The sequence below is a fragment of the Leucoraja erinacea genome, chromosome 30, assembly GCF_028641065.1.
Source record: "Leucoraja erinacea ecotype New England chromosome 30, Leri_hhj_1, whole genome shotgun sequence".
Taxonomy (NCBI): domain Eukaryota; kingdom Metazoa; phylum Chordata; class Chondrichthyes; order Rajiformes; family Rajidae; genus Leucoraja; species Leucoraja erinaceus.
The window spans coordinates 1,415,615-1,435,897 of NC_073406.1; the positions used below are offsets into that span (position 1 = coordinate 1,415,615).

The 20,283-nt window shown below is 47.0% G+C and overlaps 1 protein-coding gene and 1 long non-coding RNA gene across 2 annotated transcripts in view; one reads left to right on the top strand and one right to left on the bottom strand.

Annotated features, from left to right (window-relative positions):
- The window catches only part of LOC129711449 (immunoglobulin superfamily member 21-like), a 213,714-nt gene that overhangs the window by 151,367 nt on the left and 42,064 nt on the right, over nt 1–20,283 (top strand). The window contains exon 6 of the mRNA XM_055659066.1: nt 2,534–2,996. Within this exon, the coding sequence (XP_055515041.1) occupies nt 2,534–2,996 (463 nt within the window). The remainder of the gene's footprint in view (nt 1–2,533; nt 2,997–20,283) is intronic.
- LOC129711450 (uncharacterized) overlaps nt 1–20,283 on the bottom strand; it is a 43,928-nt gene that overhangs the window by 20,380 nt on the left and 3,265 nt on the right. Inside the window, exon 2 of the long non-coding RNA XR_008725850.1 lies at nt 9,929–10,151. This is a non-coding gene — a long non-coding RNA (uncharacterized LOC129711450). The remainder of the gene's footprint in view (nt 1–9,928; nt 10,152–20,283) is intronic.

A 20,283-nucleotide genomic window follows, 5' to 3' on the forward strand; every position in this document is an offset into this window, starting at 1 on the left:
TCTCCCTCGCTCTCTGCCACTGGCCTTTGCTCCGATGTGAAGCCAATTGACCGCCACCGACGACCTCTCCACTTTGCAAGCCGGTGCATTTTGTTGTCCTGTTTTCTCATTACATTCCACAATTCCTCGCTGCGCTAAAAATCTAAAAGGGAATTGTCTGGCACAATTCTGAATCAGACAATTCCACCCTGCCGGTCTTAAACCCAGTCGGGATCCCGATCAGCCTGGTGCAATGGGAAAGTGGAGCAAAGTTAGGTAGCACGGTGGCGCAGCGGTAGAGTTGCTGCCTCACAGCGCCATGGGTTCGATCCTGACTACTGGTGCTGTCTGTACGGAGTTTGCACATTCTCCCCTTGACCACATGGGTTTTCTCTGGGTGCTCCAGTTTCCTCCCACACTCCAAAGACGTACAGGTTTGTAGATGAATTGGCTTGGTGTAAATGTAAATTGTCCCTAGTGTGTAGGGCAGCGTTAGTGGACTGGTCGCTAGTCGGTGTGGACTTGGTGGGCCGAAGGGCCTATTTCTGTGCTGTATCTCTAAACTAACCTAAATTAAACTAAACTAAACTCATCTAGAATTCACAACAAGGATTAAAAAAAGAGAACCAGGCATGCGCTGTGACCTATCTGCTCTCGAATGTATATCCTCGTTGGATAAGGTAACTTTTTCTGGTCGCCACTGGATTTTCAGCATGAATATTTTCGGCCACCTCCTGCAACAATGACAGGTGCCGGCAAGCCGCTGAGTAAGTGGGACAGGCCCTTCCAATGCTCCACTAACACCCATCATGAGAATTGTGCCAGAATATCTCCAGTTTAGAATCGGAGAATGTAGTAAAACACACGTCAACAAAATGCAACGGCTTGCAAAGCCGAACGGCAAAACAGATATTGTGAGTTGTCCTGGTTGCATGAATGCTTAGACTCAGACTGTATGGAAACAGGCCCTTCAGCCCAACGCCCATGTCGACAAAGACTTTTGTTTTTTTAATGATATATACCAAACTTTTTAGTTGGTTATTAAGATGTTTACAGAGGACTTTGTTTACACGTCTGTTGTAGTAAGTAAGAATTTCATTGTTCTGTTTCATGACGTGTGACAAAGTGTTCTTGACTCTTGAGATGCCCCATCTACACTAGTCCCACCTGCCCGCGTTTGTCCCATATTCCTCTAAACCTTTCATATCCATGACCTTGTCCAAATGTCCTTCAAATGTTGTTATCATATCTGCCTCAACTACCTCCTCTGGCAGCTTGTTCTATAAAACCACCACCCTCTGTGTGAAAAAGGTGTCTCTCAGGTTATTTTAAATATTTTCCCTTTCACAAACCGATGGTTCTTGATTCCCCCACTCGGGGTGAAGGACTCTGTGCATCTGCCCTATCTAGTCCCCCCTTGATCTTATACACCTCTATAAGATCAACCCAAGTCTCCCCAACCTCTCCCTATAGCTCCGGCCCTCAAGATCTGTCAACATCCTATGTCCTATGTTCTATGTTCCTATGTCCTCCGATCATGATGAACAGCCATGATCATATTGAATGGTGGTGCTGGCTCAAATGGCCGAATGGCCTACTCCTGCACCTATTTTCCATGTCTCTATCATTGTATATGGTCCCTGTATGCTCTCCAGCTTATCAACATCTTTCCCATAGCAGAGTGACCAAAATTGAACACAATATTCCAAATGTAACCTTACCGACATCTTGTACAATTGTAACTTAATATCCCAACCTCTATACTCAATACCCTGACTGATGATGGCCAATGTGCCGAGCAGCTTCTTGACCACCCTATCTACTGGTGACGCCACTGTGGAATATTGCGTTGGGGGAACGGGTTGCGTTGGGGGACCAGACCTCCTGTGTGACTGGGAACCAACGGGTCCCACTTGGTCTAGTCCACATTATCCATTCCTCAGCCCACTTGCCCAACCGATCAGGATCCTTCTGTGATATTTGATAACAATACCACCCACTCTACTGCAAACTACAAACTTACAAATCTTGCCTTGAACGTTCTCATCCAAATTGTTGATCTAAAGCACAAACAGCGATATGCCCAGCACCGACTACTAAGGCACACCATTAGTCATAGATCTCCAGCCCAAAAAACAACCTTCCACCATCACCATCAGAGCGGCACGGTGGCGCAGCGGTAGAGTTGCTGCCTCACAGCACCAGAGACCTGGGTTCGATTCTAACTATGGGTGCTGTCTGTACGGAGTTTGTACATTCTCCCCGTGACCTGCGTGGGTTTTCTCCAGGATTTCCGGTTTCCTACCATACTCCAAAGACGTACAGGTTTGTAGGTTCATTGTCTTGGTGTAATTGTAAATTGTCCCTAGTGATAAGATACTGTTTGTGTACCAGGATCGCTGGTTGGTGCAGATCCAGTGGGCCAAAGAGCCTGTTTCCACGCTGTATCTCTAAACTAAACTAAAAATAACCACCACCCTCTGCTTCCTTCAATGAAGCCAATTCTCCGTGCAGTCAGCTAGCTCTCCCTGACGTGTGGTTGTGTTCTTGGTAGGTATACTTCAAGCGGGATGGTGAGCTGGTTGAAGTTCATCACGTGTCTCAGACTTCGCCCGACGAGAATGAAAAGAAAGGTCGAATCCCTCAGAGTCTCATCAGCCGGGACATGGATGACACCAAGCTACAGAGATCACTGTCCTTGCTGGACTTTGAAGGCAGGGGCAGAATGTTGACGGAGAGGCCTTCTCCGAGTATCACCGACAGTACGGTTGCAGCCACCACCGCAGCGGAGAGAATTCCAGAGACCGTCATCAGCCGCGAGTTCCCGAGGTGGATTTACCCCAGCGATCCCGCCTACCTCTTCCGACACACCCAGATACCCGTCAGCGATGGCACCGTGGAGGTGCGGGCCATGATCACCTGGACATTGAACCCTGAGCTGGACAATAACGCTCTGTTCAGCTGTGAGGTGAAGCACCCGGCTCTGACCATGCCCATGCAGTCCGAGGTGATACTGGGTAAGTTGCACACATTCTTAATTCAGAAAAGTAAAGGTGGCAGGGTCATGTTATAGAACCATGTTGCCAATGAGGAATTACACCCAATTGTCTTGTGGACCAGCGTTAAGGGCCTGTGCCACTTACGTAATTTTTTTCGGCGATTTGCCGGAACCCGTCATAGTCGCAGCAGGTGGCCGAAAATTTTCAACATGTTGAAAATCCAGCGGCGACCAGAAAAAGGTACGACTCTTTGGGCGACTACTCACGACCGTACAGGCTTCATCCCGCGATCTCGTGAGTAGTCGCGAGAAAGGCACATTGTGTTGGGAAATGAGCCTGGACATGTGACTGGTGTTTGAATGGAAGAACAGTGATCGCAACTCCATCAGCTTTAAGATTGTTTTGAATAGGGAAAAGGCTGGACCTTATGGGAAGGTACTAAAGTGGAGGAAGGCAAACTACGATTTCCTTCAACATGGGTTTGGGAGGGTATACTGGGAGCAATTGTTATTGGGTAAGTCCACGTCTGACATGTGGGAATTGTTTAAAGGCCAGTTGATCGAATTTCAGAATCGGCAAGTTCCAGTAATGAGGAGGGATAAGGATGGCAAAGGAAGGGAACTCGAGTTGACTAAAGCACTTGTAAATCTGGTAAAAAAAGGGAAAGTGCATGAATGCATGGCTGAAGAGGGTGGAATCAGGCAGGGTATTTGAAGAACATCACGGACTCAAGTGGACAATGACAAGAGTGTGGGAATCGAGAACCAGAGGACATCGTTTTAAGGTAAGGGGGGAAAGAGTTAATAGGAACTTGAGAGATAACTTTTTTTACACAAAGGGCGGTGTGTGTATGGAACGAGCTGCCAGAGGAGGTAGTTGAAGCAGGTACCATTGCAACATTTAAGAAACATTTAGACGCGGGCAGGTTGGAGATGGGACATGTCAGTCGGTGTGGGCAAGTTGGGCCGAAGGGCCTGTTTCCACACTGTATGACTGTGACTAAGTGGGGAGCATGCCACTGCATTCCACGTTAGTGCACAGTGAACAATGAGGAATATTTGGAGTCTGAGGGAGCCAAATTCTCACTTGTTCTGCCAGTCGAGGTATTTATGCGTTTGATCGATGCTGAATCTCCTGTCAAAGATCAGAGCGGTCTCCTAACTGCATTGCAAGGAGAATGAATTGGGAGACAAATAGAAAAATGAGCCAGTGCTGAGACCGCACCTTCTCATCCCAGGGGCACTGATGCTAGTTACGATTGGTGCCTCAAATGGTGCCTCAAATGGTGCCTCAAATCCGATCAACTAACAGGAGTTGGTTGTTGGGGACTTCCGAGGAAATTCCCAAAGCGACAGTGCTGGATTCGGATGATCTTCAAACAATGAACTCCCGCCAGTGTTTTGCATTCAGGGAATTGGATGAAAATGAATGACATAAGCTGAAGAAACTATCAAAATAATAATGTCAGCAAAATCATAGACTTGTGTAGTACCAACAGGACGGCAGACATGAAATCCCGTGCTTGTATCATCCCCTTCCCTACTGACCCACACGGACTCACCGTCCATGAGAAGGAACATAAATCATCATCCTCATTGTCAAATCCCATCATAGTTTCATCTCCCCTGGCCCTGCAATCTTCTCCACCCTGTCTCTCTCTCTCTCTCTCTCTCCTTCAGGGCCTCACCAGCACTTCACGTTTCTTGTCTTCTATGGAGCAAAGCTTTAAGCTGAAGATAGACACAAAAAGCTGGAGTAACTCAGCGGGTCAGACAGCATCTCTGGAGAAAAGGAAGAAAGGTCTCGACCCAAAAACCGTCACCCATTCCTCATCTCCAGAGATGCATTAGGGTTAGGGTTGGGGTTCTAAAATTAAATGACCAAATGTAGAATGCTGGAGACCTGTGCTGGATAACACCGTTATATTATCACCAAGTTTTCAACATTTTGTGAATGTTCTCAGTCCAAGTTTGCAACCTGGTGCTATAGAATCAGTAAGAATTACATGTGCATCAGGACGTCATAACTTTTACAGCCAACTGCAAAAACTGACCAGATCTAGAAACAATGATGAAAGATATGCATTATTATTATGAAAACCAAGAAGAAGATTTAAATGATAAATATCTGTGCTCTCTAAAGGACTTAGCATAACTGTGCCAGCCGTCTTTTACCTTCCTGTTCATCACGGGTGTGAATTTCAGACAGTGCTCCCCCGCTTTCCCTGGCCCCCGCCTTTGCGCTGTGTGTGGTGTGTGTGTGTGTGTGGGTGTGTGTGTGTGTGTGTGTGTGTGTGTGTGTGTGTGTGTGTGTGTGTGTGTGTGTGTGTGTGTGTGTGTGTGTGTGTGTGTGTGTGTGTGTGTGTCTGTGTCTGTGTGTGTGTCTGAGTGTGTGTGTGTGTGTGTGTGTGTGTGTGTGTGTGTGTGTGTGTGTGTGTGTGTGTGTGTGTGTGTGTGTGTGTGTGTGTGCAGTGTGTGTGTGTGTGTGTATGTGTGTGTGTGTGTGTGTGTGTGTGTGTGTGTGTGTGTGTGCGCGTGTGTGTGTGTGTGTGTGTGTGTGTGTGTGTGTGTATGCGTGTGTGTGTGTGCGTGTGTGTGTGTGCGTGTGTGTGTGTGTGTGTGTGTGCTGTGCGCGCGCAGATGGTCGATCCAGCTCGCGGTTTCATCGCTGACGGTCGATCCAGCGCGAGGTTTTTCAGGCGAGTGCCCTCGAGCTTGAAGATCGAAGACAGTCGCTGAAAAGTCGCGTTAGTGGGACATTGCCCTTATCTTCGGTTTAAACCAGCGTTGCAGTTCCTTCCTACACAGGGCGTTAAGCTACCATGGCGTGCCACCTCATTACAAAACCTGCTCAGAACTCGTACCTCATCAGGTTTGCAATCACTTTGCCTAATCCTCCCACAGTTGGGCACAGCCTGTTTCTCTTCTGTCAAAGATGGCAAGGCATTTCCCCACATTAAAGGTACTACACATCTGCGTGTTATTCTTGTTGAAGCAGCATGATTTAATCAGCGGAAGAACAGTCGCAAGAACCTTGGCTCCTAAGGCCACAATAACAGTCTCTCTGACAGCCCATTCATCCAGTCTGAACACACTTACAACAGAATCATTTGTATGTATTTGACCACAAATAAGACTATGGGTTTTATGTACAAAGTAAAACAGGGATGATGGAATAGTTTACAATCTGCTGATGGTCGCATAATTCATGACATGCCTGTATTATCTGAGCAGTGTTTACAAATCCGACGTTTGAAACATTTTCCTAACCCGAGCATCTGAAACTTTAATTTGTTGAGAAGCTGGAATAATGTAGCTGGATATGATCCATGGCAGGGATTGCACTCAACAAGCCAAATGGTTAAATGTTGTGCTGGGAATTTCATTCCTTGCCCCAGGCAGATCAATGCTAGAAATGTAAGTGTCTGAAGAAGGGTTTCGGCTCGAAACGTTGCCTATTTCCTTCGCTCCATAGATGCTGCTGCACCCGCTGAGTTTCTCCAGCATTCTTGTCTACCGAGGAACTACAAATCCTGGTTTACAAAAAGAAACAAGCCCGCTTGTCTTTGGAGTGTGGGAGGAAACCGGAGCACCCAGAGAAATCCCACGCAGTCACAGGGAAAACGTACAAACTCCGTACAGACAGCGCCCGTAGTTAGGATCGAACCCGGGTCTCTGGCGCTGTGAGGCAGCAGCTCTACCGCTGCGCCACTGTGCTGCCCTTTTGCATCTCTTCTGCATTTGACTGAACTCTTGTGAAGGAGAAAGTTGGGGCCATATCACATCGCTAGGTTATCCTGAAGGGTTTTGGTCCAAATGAATACATTGGGAAGTGGTCACAGTTGTTCGGGAACCAGCCTCAGTGACTTCAACGCCACAGAAAGTCGCAAAAGCAGCAGATGGACAACCCAATAGTCTCCCTTTGATAGTTGTGGAGAAAACGTTGGCTTGGATGTCAGGAGAGCTTCCTGCACATCTTTGAAGTGTGCTGTTGCTTCTTATACATCCAAACAAATACACAGATGAAAGTTGAGATGAATAACTCATCCAGCACATCTAATGATGCAGCAGTCCAGTTAAATGCCTGCCTGGATTATGGGCTTTAAATCCATCGCCTGGCTTTAATTCACATTCTTCTGAAAAGCCAAATTGCTCTTCTCAAGCCAAGCAGATCATCATCATCTTCTTTTGAAAGCTGTATTTGGGATATGGGCAAAGCTAACATTTACTATCGATCCCTTGAGAAGTCAATGTGGGCCTTAGAACATAGACTATGGTACACAGAACAGTAAAACACAGGGACAGGCCCTTCAGCCCACAATGTCTATGCCAAGCATGATACCAAGACCAACTCTTATCTGCCTGTACATAGTCCATATCCCTCCATACATCAAATGTTGTTAAAGGTCTTGCCATTAATTGTATATTTTCCACTTACATTTAGAGTCATACAGTGTGGAAACAGGCCCTTTGGCCCAACTTGCCCACACCGGCCAGCAATGTCCCTGCCATCCTTGTCCCACTTGCCTGCGCTTGGTCCATAACCCTCCAAACCTGTCCTATCCATGTACCTGTCCAACTGTTTCTTAAACAATGGGATAGTCCCAGCCTCAACTACCTCCTCTGGCAGCTCGTTCCATACACCCACCACCCTCTGTGTGAAAAAGTTACCCCTCAGATTCCTATTAAATCTTTTCCCCTTCACCTTGAACTTATTTCCTCTGGTTTGGGCAAGAGACTCTGTGTATCTGGTACTTTGACCCCTCAAAGTGTAACACTTGCTGGGATTAAAGTCTATCTGCCATTTCTCCGCACATTTCTGGAGCTGATCTCTCTCCCGCTGTAAGCTTTCACAACCTTCCTCACAGTCCGTGACCCGAGTTACCTTAGTGTCATCTGCAAACTTACTAACCAATCAGTCTATGTCTATGTTCAGGCCATTTCTCTACATCACGAGCAGCAGCGGTCCCAGCACCTGCAAACTCCACCGGTAACAGACCTCCAGCCTGAGTATTGTCCCTCCACCACAACCCTCTGTCTTCCATCAGGAAGCCAGTTCTGAATCTATACGGCCAAGTTACTGGTCATCCTGTGCATCTTAATCTTCTGGATCAGCGTACCATGGGGGGTGTTAACAAATTCCTTACTAACATCCATGTCAACAACATCCACCACCCTACCCTCATCGATCATCTTTGCTGCCTCATCAAAAACTCGATCAAGTTAGTAAGACACGACCTGCCTTGTACAAAGCCATGCTGATGCTCTAAGTAACCCGTTCTCTTCCAAATGGGAGTAAATCCTAAGCTGATGAATCCTCTCCAATAGCTGTCGTTCCACTGGTGTGAGGTTCGCGTGTCTGCACCTCACTGGATTCTCTTTACTTCCCTTCTGAAATAAAGGAACTACATTTGCAATTTTCCAGTCCTCAGGGTCGTTGCCCGTGTCTAGAGAAGATGCAAGGATCCATTCTCTTGCCTCTCCCTCAATAACCTGGGATAGATCCCATCAGGTCCTGGGGATTTCTCCAGTTTAATGCTCTTCAAAAGCCCCAGCATCTCCTCCTGCTTAATCTCAAACCGCCCTTGCATGTTAATATTCTCCACACTGATCTCACTGTCTTCCATGTCCTTGCCCTTGGTGAAAGCAGAGGCAAAGTACTTGTTTAGAGCCTTCAATCTCTGCAGTGCGTGCGATGAAGGTTCCTCCACATTGTGGGTGAGTAGTGAGCTCCCTGATGATGACCTGTACACGTCTGTGTTGAGGTGGTGTATGACGGTGAGGTCAGATTGGGTCATGACCCGCTGCTTTAGTTGGTGGAAGAAGTCGTACTTTGGGAAATGCTGACAAAAATGTCTCGACAAAATTAGAGTGTATCTTAGAGCATGGATACACTACTTCAAGGGTTGATCCCGTAAGTGGTTTGATCAAAGTAATCTATTCCATTTCTGCCTCAGGTTCCCGTTGCCTGTGTATATATGCTACGCGGTAATTACCAAAATATTATAAACGAGGGGCTATCTCGGCTGTCACAACGATAATGAAAGCCTTCTATTAATTCCAAGGAGACTACTTTTTTGATGGGGAAAGTAGCCCTTAGCCATGAATGCTAGAATATCTCATCCTCCATTACAATCTCTACAACTGCTCAACAAAACCATCCATGAATCCTTTGGGCTGTTTTGCTCTGATTAGAGAACAGGAAATAGAGCGAGAAAGGAAGAGATAAAAAATAAGGAGAAGCAGCAAGAAAAGCAAGAGTGAAACAGAAGCTTTACAGTTTAGTGTAGTTGATGGTCACGTGTACCGAGGTACAGTGAAAAGCTGTTGTTTTGGGGTCACAAGCAGGCAGTTTAACCATTTAAAGTGCTCCAAGTTAATACAGACAATCGGATCCTAGATTTTATACAGTTTTAAGATTAAAATCGAGAGTCAAAGCAAGCGGGGACTTCCTTTATATAAATAAATCAGAATCCAGAGTCATTATCGGACCCAACTACCATTTTAACTAATAGTTTCCTATTTCTTTCTGACATAGAAACATAGAAATTAGGTGCAGGAGTAGGCCATTCGGCCCTTCGAGCCTGCACCGCCATTCAATATGATCATGGCTGATCATCCAACTCAGTATCCTGTTCCTGCCTTCTCTCCATACCCCCTGATCCCTTTAGCCACAAGGGCCACATCTAACTCCCTCTTAAATATAGCCAATGAACTGTGGCCTCAACTACCTTCTGCGGCAGAGAGTTCCAGAGATTCACCACTCTCTGTGTGAAAAAGTTTTCCTCATCTCGGTCCTAAAGGATTTCCCCCTTATCCTTAAACTGTGACCCCTTGTTCTGGACCTTTTAATAGGGAAAGTGTTCAAGTCCTGAATTTTAATGCCTAACAAATTATTCCCTAAGTTTCAAACCATTAATACCCGTGGAAATCTAGAAACTCCCCTCATACCTGTCATTCCAACGCTTCATCGAACATCGACACCAAACTGGTGAATCTTTCCTCGTAACTCAGTGTTGGGATGGGAATTAGTAAGTGGACTCCTCAGGAGGTTCCAAGAGTCAAGTCTTCTTCTTATCGAGGCAACAGGCTCTTTCCTTGACCTCAAGAGTCAAGTGTTTTATTGTCATGTGTCCCAGTTAGAACAATTCTTACTGCAGCAGCACAACACAATCTGTGAATAGAATAATCGAGAAAAACAGCTCAGCGTGAGTATATACACACATACACCCACACACATATATGCACCCACACACACACACACACACACACACACACACACACACACACACACACACACATATATATATAAACACACACATATATATACACGCACACACACACACATATATATATACACACACACACACATATATACACACACACACACACATATATATATATACACACACACACACACATATATATACACACACACACACACATATCTACACACACACACACACACACACACACACACACACACACACACACACACACACATATGCACACACACACACATATACACACACACATATATAAACACACACACACACACATACACACACACACACACACACATATATATATACACACACACACACATATATACACACACACACACACATATGTATACACACACACACACACACACACACATACATACACACACACACACACACACACACACACACACACACACACACACACACACACACACACACACACACACACACATATACACACACATACACACACACACACATATATATACACACACATGATGGCTGTAGAAGCTGTTCCTGAACCTGGACGTTACAATTGTTACAGTAATTGTGCATTTACCGACAAGGTGGACACTGAAACAAGCAACGTGCAGCACAGACTGGGACTGGAACACACCAGAGACCCAAGCTCGCGAATCTGGTGAGAGTTCTGTCAGAAGTCCCTGATATATATTCCAATCATGGTGCTGTATACATTCACCACTGTCTTAGCACCGGCACTCTGCTTGTCAACAGAAATTTGCATCTCCTGATATCATTCTTGACTGAATGCTTCCACTTTAATTTTTCCATCACATTATTTAATGATTTAATGGGCAACGCGTTTAAACTACGGAGGGTTTTGGACCTGCGTAATTATCGGCTGCCTAAACAAGAGACTACAAATGATCTTGGTGTAATTAGCATTCTGCAAGGCAGGCATGAAGCCACTGTCAGAGCTGCACTATGTCAGCTTGTCCAGGCTGCTGGTTGTCGTATTGGCTCTCATTTGATATTTTCTTGTCAGTGGATCATCAAACCCTTTCAAAGTCACATTGCTGAATTATAATTAAATAACTATTCATGGTGAAAATACAGGCAAGTGAGGCAGGAAATACACAGAAGAAAATAATATTCTTTGCAACGTCTCTCCGCCCCGCACAATCACACTCTTTCTGTCAATTCCACCCTTATTCCTGTGTCACGGGCATGCTTTGTAATCTCATTTCTGTCAACTCTCCATTTCTGTTTTCACACGATTCTCTCTCCATCTCTCTCAGTGCTCCTTTATCCTTTGTGCCTGAGTATATTTCTCAGCCTGACTCACAACATTGTATTGCCACACATTCCCTCGTCCACATGGTGTTCTGCCTTCATCATTGTCTATCACTCATGTGCTCATTTTTATCACTCATTATCGTTCTACCCGTGTGTTTCTTAGTTTGATTAGTTGTACTCTCCACATCTTGCTTTATCTATCTTTCAATCTTTTCTTTTCATTTTTACCTGTATTTCCATCATCTCTCTCCACCTCTCACTGTATCTTTTTGTAATGCATTCATTATTTGAGAGCTTGGTGTCTTTACCATAAGATTATAAGATCATAAGTGATAGGAGATGAATTAGGACATTCGGCCCACAGTCTACTCTGCCATTCAATCATGGCTGATCTATCTCTCCCTCCAAACCTCATTTGTCAAGACCAGCATTTATTAACCAATTAAGAGAAGGGGGTAGCATCTTTGCAAGAAACAGTGTGGGAGGAAGTGTCGTCCACATACTGTAACTGTAAGAGCCAGTGGGGTTGCAGTCAAAGGTTTGTAGTCAATGGTCTGCCCCAATATCCAACAGTCCTGCGATGAGGACAGGGAGATCAAGAAAGGGAAGAGAGAAGTGTCAGAGATAGTCCAGGTGAATTTGATGGCAGGATGGAAGTTAATGAAATCAACTAGTTGTGTACAGGTGCCGGAGGCAGCTCCGATGCAGTCATCAATGTAGTGGAGTTAGAGTTTGGAGATGTGGTAGCGACATATTCATCTTCTTTCCTGAGTCATGGAAACAGCTGAGATAGGGAGTTCAGCCTCAGACACCAGCCACTGAAAACCACTCTATCTGAAATCAGCTTTAAAAAACCCCACAGTCCTAAGATTTGTTTATGAGGATGTTGCCAGGACACGCGGGCTTGAGCTATAGAGAGAGTTTGAGCAGGCTGGGACTCTATTCTTTGGAGAGCAGGAGGATGGGGGATGATCTTGAGAGGAATGCACAGAATCTCTTACCCAGAGTAGAGGAATCAAGAACCAGAGGATCATAAGTTTAAGGTGAGGGGTGAAATATTTAATAGGAACCTGAGGGATAACTTTTTCACACACAGGGTGGTGGGTGTATGGAACGAGCTAGTTGGGCAGGCACTATCACAACATTCAAGAAATATTTAGACAGTACATGGATAGAACCAGTTCAGAGTGAAGACAGGCACAAAATGCTGGAGTAACTCAGTGGGATAGAAAGCATCTCTGGAGGGAAGGAACGGGTGGCTTCAGTCTGAAGAAGGGTCTTGACCCGAAAAGTTACCCGTTCCTTCTCTCCAGATGCTTTCTGTCCCGCTGAGTTACTCCAGCATTTTGTGTCCATCTTCGGTTTAAACCAGCATCTGCAGTTCCTTCCTACACAAGGAGATAAACAAGTTTGATTACACAAGACCCAAGGAACTGCAGATGCTTGGGTCTTGTGGCGGGCACAGTTAGTGCAGCATTGTGTTGGACTAACTGTGTTAGTCGAGGTAGTAGCAAGGAAAATCCATTGCTAGTACAATAGGAGGGTCTTTGGTAAAATACTGTGGGGTGCTCTTGTTTCTCAACATCTCAGTTCTAAAGAAAGATTCCAGAACTGAAGCATTAACTTCTTCTCTTTCCACAAATTGGCTCTGTTTTTCCAGCATTTTTTGCTTTTATTTCAGATTTCCAGCAACTGCAGATTATTTTTAATTTTGGATATAATTTAAGGCCTTGGTGGATAATCTAATCTCATAATCTGGAATGAATGAGCTAAAGAGCATCAAGTACTTGTAATTTTGGTGGATTTTGAACTGCATATAAGCATGAACATTTTGACGTGAAGCAGAGAGTTTGATTGCTCGACTGAACATATAGCATGGAAACAGGTGCTTCAGCCCACCGAGTGAGTCTATGACTCGAAACCTGCTGAGTTTCTCCAGCCTTTTGTGTCTATCTTCTGACCATCAATCAATTGTTCACACTAGTTCTGTGTTATCCCACTCTCTCAACCACTCTCTACACACTAGGGGCAATTTACAGAGGGACAATTAATCTATAAGCCCACAATTCTTTGGGAAGCTGGAGGTAGCTGGAGCACCCGGAGGAAATCTCCGTGGTTACAGGGAGAACGTGCAAACTCCATGCAGACAGCACCTGAGGCCAGAATCGAACCCTGGTTTCTAGCGCTGTGAGGCAGCAGCTCTCCCAGCTGTGCCACTTGGATTCTGCAGGTATCTGGGGCATTATTCCTTCCTCAGTCATTGCAGCAAAAAACGTCTCTTTTTCGGGACTCTGCTGCCTGAAAACTGCTGTGCTTGTCCGCCTCATAATGAATGTGCCTCAAATTATTTGTGTAGCACTCCCGGATGTCCCAAGGATACAAGATACATCTCGATGTTCTTCCATCATGTTTTAGAAATTACTATGCCCAAAGAGTAAATGGATGAGAAGCAACATTCATCGCACGCAAAAAATAATTCATTATGCGCAGCGCCTTAGGACATCTTGATAAGATGTTAAGCCAACATATAAATGCAAGGACTTTTCTTTCTGAAATTTGTCATGTATTGTACATCTTTCATTAGTTTTAGCAGTAAGGAACCAAAGTCTTGAGACGACAGAATTTTCTGCAGGCTGTCTCAATGGCCATCCTATGAAGCAAACTGTGTGATTCTTCAATGGGTTTGGAAACCAAGGAGTACCAACACTTTAATGGTGACACCATTGAATACATTTACTATATGAAACCTTCTCTGAGTTTGTTTCACTTCCCCCACTGAAATCGCGAATGCAGGGACGAGGCAATTTGAAATACTTCACATCAGGCACGTCAGTGGTCACTTCAATAATAGGAGTTTAATCAAGTCCAGTCAACCTTCTACAAATCACAACGTGTTGGAGGAACTCAGCAGGCCAGGCAGCGTCTGTGGAGGGAATGAGCAAGGAATGTTTTGAATGGGACCCTTCTTCGGACTGATATGTGATGGGGAGAGAAAAGTGGAAAAGAGTAAAGCCTGGCAAGTGATAGGTGGATACAGGTGAGGTGGAAGTTGATTGGCAGATAGGTGGAGGAGGTGACAAAGGCGATAAGTGAAAAGGAGACAAAAGGATGTCAGATAAGGAGAGAAGAGGAGGAGTATTAGTTGAAATGAGAGAATTCAACGTCCATACCATTGGATTATAAACTACCCGAGTGGAATATGAGGTGTTGTTCCTCCAATTTCATGTGGCCTCACGCTAACAATGGAGGAGGCCCAGGAGGAGGCCCAGGCTGGGATGGGATTGTGAAGGGGTAGCAACCGGGAGATTCAGCAGCCTTGGCAGACAAAGCACGTGTTCAGTGCTTTCTCCGTGGATTGTAACCTTGTCGTGGTGGAGAAGCTTGTGTGGACCTGAGATCCTGAGAGCGATGCCGTCTGGAGCTATGCTCCTGGTAGGGTCACCCATGGCGGTAAGGTCGAGGGGGAGGTCTCTGACAAAGAACAATCCAACCAAGACCTCAATGGTGGAACAGGCAGAGGACGATGGCTGACCTTAGTGGAGCGTCACAACGGCTGGGAAGGCGGATGAAGGCTGCAGCAGAAAAGGGTCTCCGGTCGTCTTGGACTCCATGCCACTGGATCCTGACCAAGATCTGTCAAGGACCCCACGTGGGGTGGCTGTCTGTGCACCAGTCTCCCCACGTTAAACAAAGTCACGCACAGGCAGGCGTCCTCCATGAGAGGACAGTCATACTCGTTTCAAGTGACCACCGATGATGATTCAGTGAAACTATCGCCCAACCTACTCTTGGTCTCGCTGATGTAAAGGAGGCCAAAGCAAGAGAACCAAAGAGTCTGAAGAAGGGTTTTGGCCCAAAATGTTGCTCCATAGATGCTGCTGCACCCGCTGAGTTTCTCCAGCATTTTTGTGTACCTTCAAGAGCAGGCGGTGAGTGTGGAAGTAATGCAGTGAACCTCGCTCTCACCTGGGGTGGCTGCTGGGCCCATGTATGCAAGTGGAGAGAGCAGGTGTGGGGACAGGTGGTACATCTCCTGCATTTGTACCTGAGGCGGTGGTGAGTTGGGTGGGAAGAGATGAGCAAACCAAGGAGTTGTAGACGATGTCTACAGAAAGGTGGGATGGGAAGATGCAAATGGTGGGGAAGGTAGCAGAAATGGAGGAGAACGCTGCATTCATTGACTGTGGGGGCTGGTGGGGTGAAAGGTGAGGATCAGGAGAACTCTATCCTTGTTCAGTCAGGCTATGGGACTTGTTTACCTTCTGTGAAGCAAGTGAGTGAGTGGCCTATGTTAAAACAGCATCATTATCTACAGTATTATTCAGCTACCGTCAACTGACCTCGGTCAGGTGAACGACAGCAAACAGAGACAACAGCAACGCACAGCTTGGCGCCGACCCAGGGCATGCGCCCTCTTTAGGGCGGGCACCTACGGATGTCGAACCGGATGTCATCACCCTGCTGCCTCAAACACTAGAAGAAGAGAAGCTACTGTTTAATGCTTGTGCCAACCAAAGATCTTATAGCAGAGCGATCTTTGGTGCCAACTACCTGACCTTAACAGGGCAATGATGCAGAGCATAACTATGGAAACCAGGAGGTTATTGTATGGAAATGTAGGCAGCAGGGATATGTTTCCCTTTACTCTGTGATGCAGACATGGAGTCTTTGATCCAGCGATTCTTTACAGTCACATGGAGTGAAGGAAATAGGCAACGTTTCGGGCCGAAACCCAAAGGAAATAGGCAACGTTTCGGGTCGTAACCCAAAGGGTTTCGGCCCGAAACGTTGCCTATTTCCTTCACTCCATGGATGCTGCTGCACCCGCTGAGTTTCTCCAGCATTTTTGTGTACCTTCGATTTTCCAGCATCTGCAGTTCCTTCTTAAATACTTTACAGTCACATGTACCTAGGCACAACAGAATTCTTTGTTCTTGCATACAATACACAAAGTACACAAACAGTTGCCACCTTTCTGGAACCTACTACATGGGTGGCTCAGCACTTCAACTCCCCCTCCCATTCCCAATCCGACCTCTCTGTCCTGGGTCTCCTCCATTGCCAGAGTGAGCAACACCGGAAATTGGAGGAACAGCACCTCAACAGCCTGGGCAGTTTGCATCCTGATGGCATTAACGTTGAATTCTCCCAGCTTTGCTAGCCCTTGCGGTCTCCTCTCCTTCCTTAACCCTCGAGCTGTCTCCTCCCATCCCCCCGCCCTCGGGCTCCTCCTCCTCCCTTTTTCCTTCCTCCTCCCCCCCCATCAGTCTGAAGAAGGGTTTTGGCCCGAAACGTCGCCTATTTCCTTCGCTCCATAGATGCTGCTGCACCCGCTGAGTTTCTCCAGCACTTTTGTTTACCTTACATTATAAAGGTGCTCGTTAGAATCACGTGTAGGAAGAAACTGTAGACGCTGCTTTAAACCGAAGCTAGACACAAAAAGCTGGAGTAACTCAGCGGGACAGGCAGCATCTCTGGAGAGAAGGAATGGGTGACGTTTTGGGTCGAGACCCTTCTTCAGTCAGTTCCTTCTCTCCAGAGATGCTGCCTGACCCCCTGATTTACCCCAGTTTTTGTGCCTATCTTATTAGAGTCATGTTGGTCCCTCTTCCGCCCGTGTCCTCGACGCCCCCACCCCACCGCGGCCTGTCCTCGGCCCGACCACCTCTCCGCGGCATGTCACGTTGGAACTTGTTAGAAATTGCCAACTCCCTGAGCTCACGTGCCTTACACTGGTGTTGATGACGGGGGAACAGAGATTCACAGCCAGCAAAGTGAAGCGTAGAGGATGTAAGTGGCTGCACTGATGGGCTGAGACAGTCAACCTTGTGACTGATCGCGTTAAGTCTGTGGTGAGAGCAGAGCACAAGGACAAAAGGCAACACCTGCAAACTTTGCTTCGAGTAAATAGACAAGCCCAGAAACTGTTGAAGTGGAAAAAAGCACAAAACAGCGGGCAGGGCTGGGCAGGGCAGGGCAGTGCTGGGCAGGGCTGGGCAGGGCAGGGCTGGGCAGGGCAGGCAGGGCAGGGCAGGGCAGGGCAGGGCAGGGCAGGGGGCAGGGCAGGGCAGGGCAGGGCTGGGCTGGGGGCAGGGCAGGGCAGGGGGCAGGGCAGGGCAGGGCAGGGCAGGGCAGGGCAGGGCAGGGCAGCAGGGGCAGGGCAGGGCAGGGCTGGGCAGGGCAGGGCAGGGCAGGGGCAGGGCAGGGCAGGGGCAGGGCAGGGCAGGGCAGGGCAGGGCAGGGCAGGGCAGGGCAGGGCAGGACAGGGCAGGGCTGGGGGCTGGGCAGGGCAGGGCAGGGCTGGGCTGGGCTGGCAGGGCAGGGCAGGCAGGGCAGGGCAGGGCAGGGCAGGGCAGGGCAGGGCTGGGCTGGGCTGGGCTGGCAGGGCAGGGCTGGGCAGGGCAGGGCAGGGCAGGGCAGAGCTGGGCTGGGCTGGGCTGGGCTGGGCAGGGGGCAGGCAGGGCAGGGCAGGCAGGGCAGGGCAGGGCAGGGCTGGGCATATTTTCTGTGTTTCTATGTCTATGTTTCTATGTTTTGATTGAAGGAGGTAAAGGCGCATGGTCTTTCCATGTCGGACTAAACTGTTGTACTGACCCAAAGAGTCAAGAGTTTTATTGTCATGTGTCCCAGATAGGACAACGACATTCTTGCTTGCTGCCGCACAACACAATATGTAAACTTAATACATCACGGGAGAAGAAATAAAGTTCAGTGTGTGTACACACATACACACATACTCAATAAATAACAAATATAGTGCAATAATAATAATAGTCTGTTGCAGTTCGCAGCTTATGAGTTGTCGTGTTTAATAGCCTGATGGCTGTAGGGAAGAAGTAGCAATCAAACGGTGTCTCAATGAAAGGGGAGCAATTCCAGGGTGAGGACCAGCATGGCGAGAAGCACATTGTCAATGACATGCACGCCACTAATGGTGATAAAAAACAACAGTTTCAAAATCAGTGATGTATAACAAAGACATTAATATGAATATCTGCACTGCAACAGACTGCCTGCAAATGGGAATGGATATATTGCAGTAGAGGTTTAGAAAGGTGATTGGCAATCAGTACATTCAAGTTGAGAACATATTCTGATGCTACTTAGAGAGAGTAAAAGAGGAACAGGAAAGGTTTGTGCAAACACCACCTTTCAATACCAGAAACAGGCCCTTCAGCCCACCGAGTTCACACCGACCAGCAATCCCCACACATTAACACCAACCTACACACAACAGGGATAATTTACAATTTTACCGAAGCTAATTAGCCTACAAAACCTGTACGTCTTTGGAATGTGGGAGAAAACCGGAGCACCCGGAGAAAACCCACGCAGGTCACGGGGAGAACGTACAAACTCCATACAGACAGTGCCCGTAGTCAGGGTGGAACCCGGGTCTCTGGCGCTGTAAGTCAGCAACTCTACCGCTGTGCCGCCCAATCACTGGAATGGCTGGTTTACGAGCAGCTGTAGCGGAGGCACTAACGCCTACAGTGGTCACCGTATGCTGCCCTGAACAAGACCCATTTATTCCTGCTCTCTACTTCGGTTTGCCACCAACTTCCACCCATGCCAGTGTACTGCCTCCAGTACCTGGTACTTTACACTTACACACTAACCTCTTATATAGGATTTTAAAGGCCAGCTGAAAGTCCAAGTACACCACATCCATTGATTTTCCCTTATCTATTCTTCCAGAAGGCTTTCACAATGTAATATCAGGCTTCTAATCTATTATGGAACGTAAATGTGCCTTCATAGAGAAGTGAATGATTTATTTGGCTCTGTGCATGGATGAACAATGGTGGACAACTAGAGAGAAATATAAGGCCATCATCAGAACCAGAAAAGCCCAATAGGCACTGAACCACAATAAGTTTAAAGTAGAATCTAGTATTACGCCAATATTACTAGTATCACGCCCTAAGCTACAGAGCGACATTGCACTCCACAAGGGGATAAACTCCGACAGAAATGCTAATTGACAGCAGACACTAGATGCAATTGAGTCTCATTCAGCCCAATTTGAAACAAATGGCAAGAGAAAGTCAGTTCAAACTGAGTAATCTTCGTGATACAAGCCAGGAGGAGATGCGTCTGTGTGATTGAGTTAGTGTGCTGGGATCTCCCAGCAGATCAGAGACGAGGAGAAGGGAAATCAGTGCAGACATACGTTACCAAGAATCATCTAGCAGATGATTGGTGAGGAACGTGGGAACGTCCATGGAGACCCTTGATCCCAGCGCAACAATATTCAGGAGAAGCACAAGGAGAATTGTGAGAATGGAGGTCGTTCCAAAGTGAATGTGATAATAGTCCTACCCACAACCTGCCCACCACAACCAGAGAGCAGTCCCCAACTACTATCTGCCTCGTTAGTGACTCTCGCACTATCCTTGATCGGACTTTGCTGGCATTACCTTGCGCTAAACGTTACTCCCTTATCATGTATCTATACATTGTATATCAGGTAGGCCGGCTCCATCCTGGGGGCGGAGCTGGATTCATGGGAGGTTGGTCTTGGAGGGGAGGGTGCTCCTCAAACTGCGGAGCATCCTGGACAATACAGCTCACCCCCACCGTGACACACACTGGTCAACTTGAGGAGCACCTTCAGCAACAGACTGGTTCCACCAAGATGCAGCACAGAACGCCACAGGTGATCCTTCTTCCCTGTGGCTATCAAAGTGTACAACTAACACCTCCCCCTTCTGTTGTTGGGTAGACTGACTCCCCTTCCCCCCTCCCTCCACCCCAATCTTT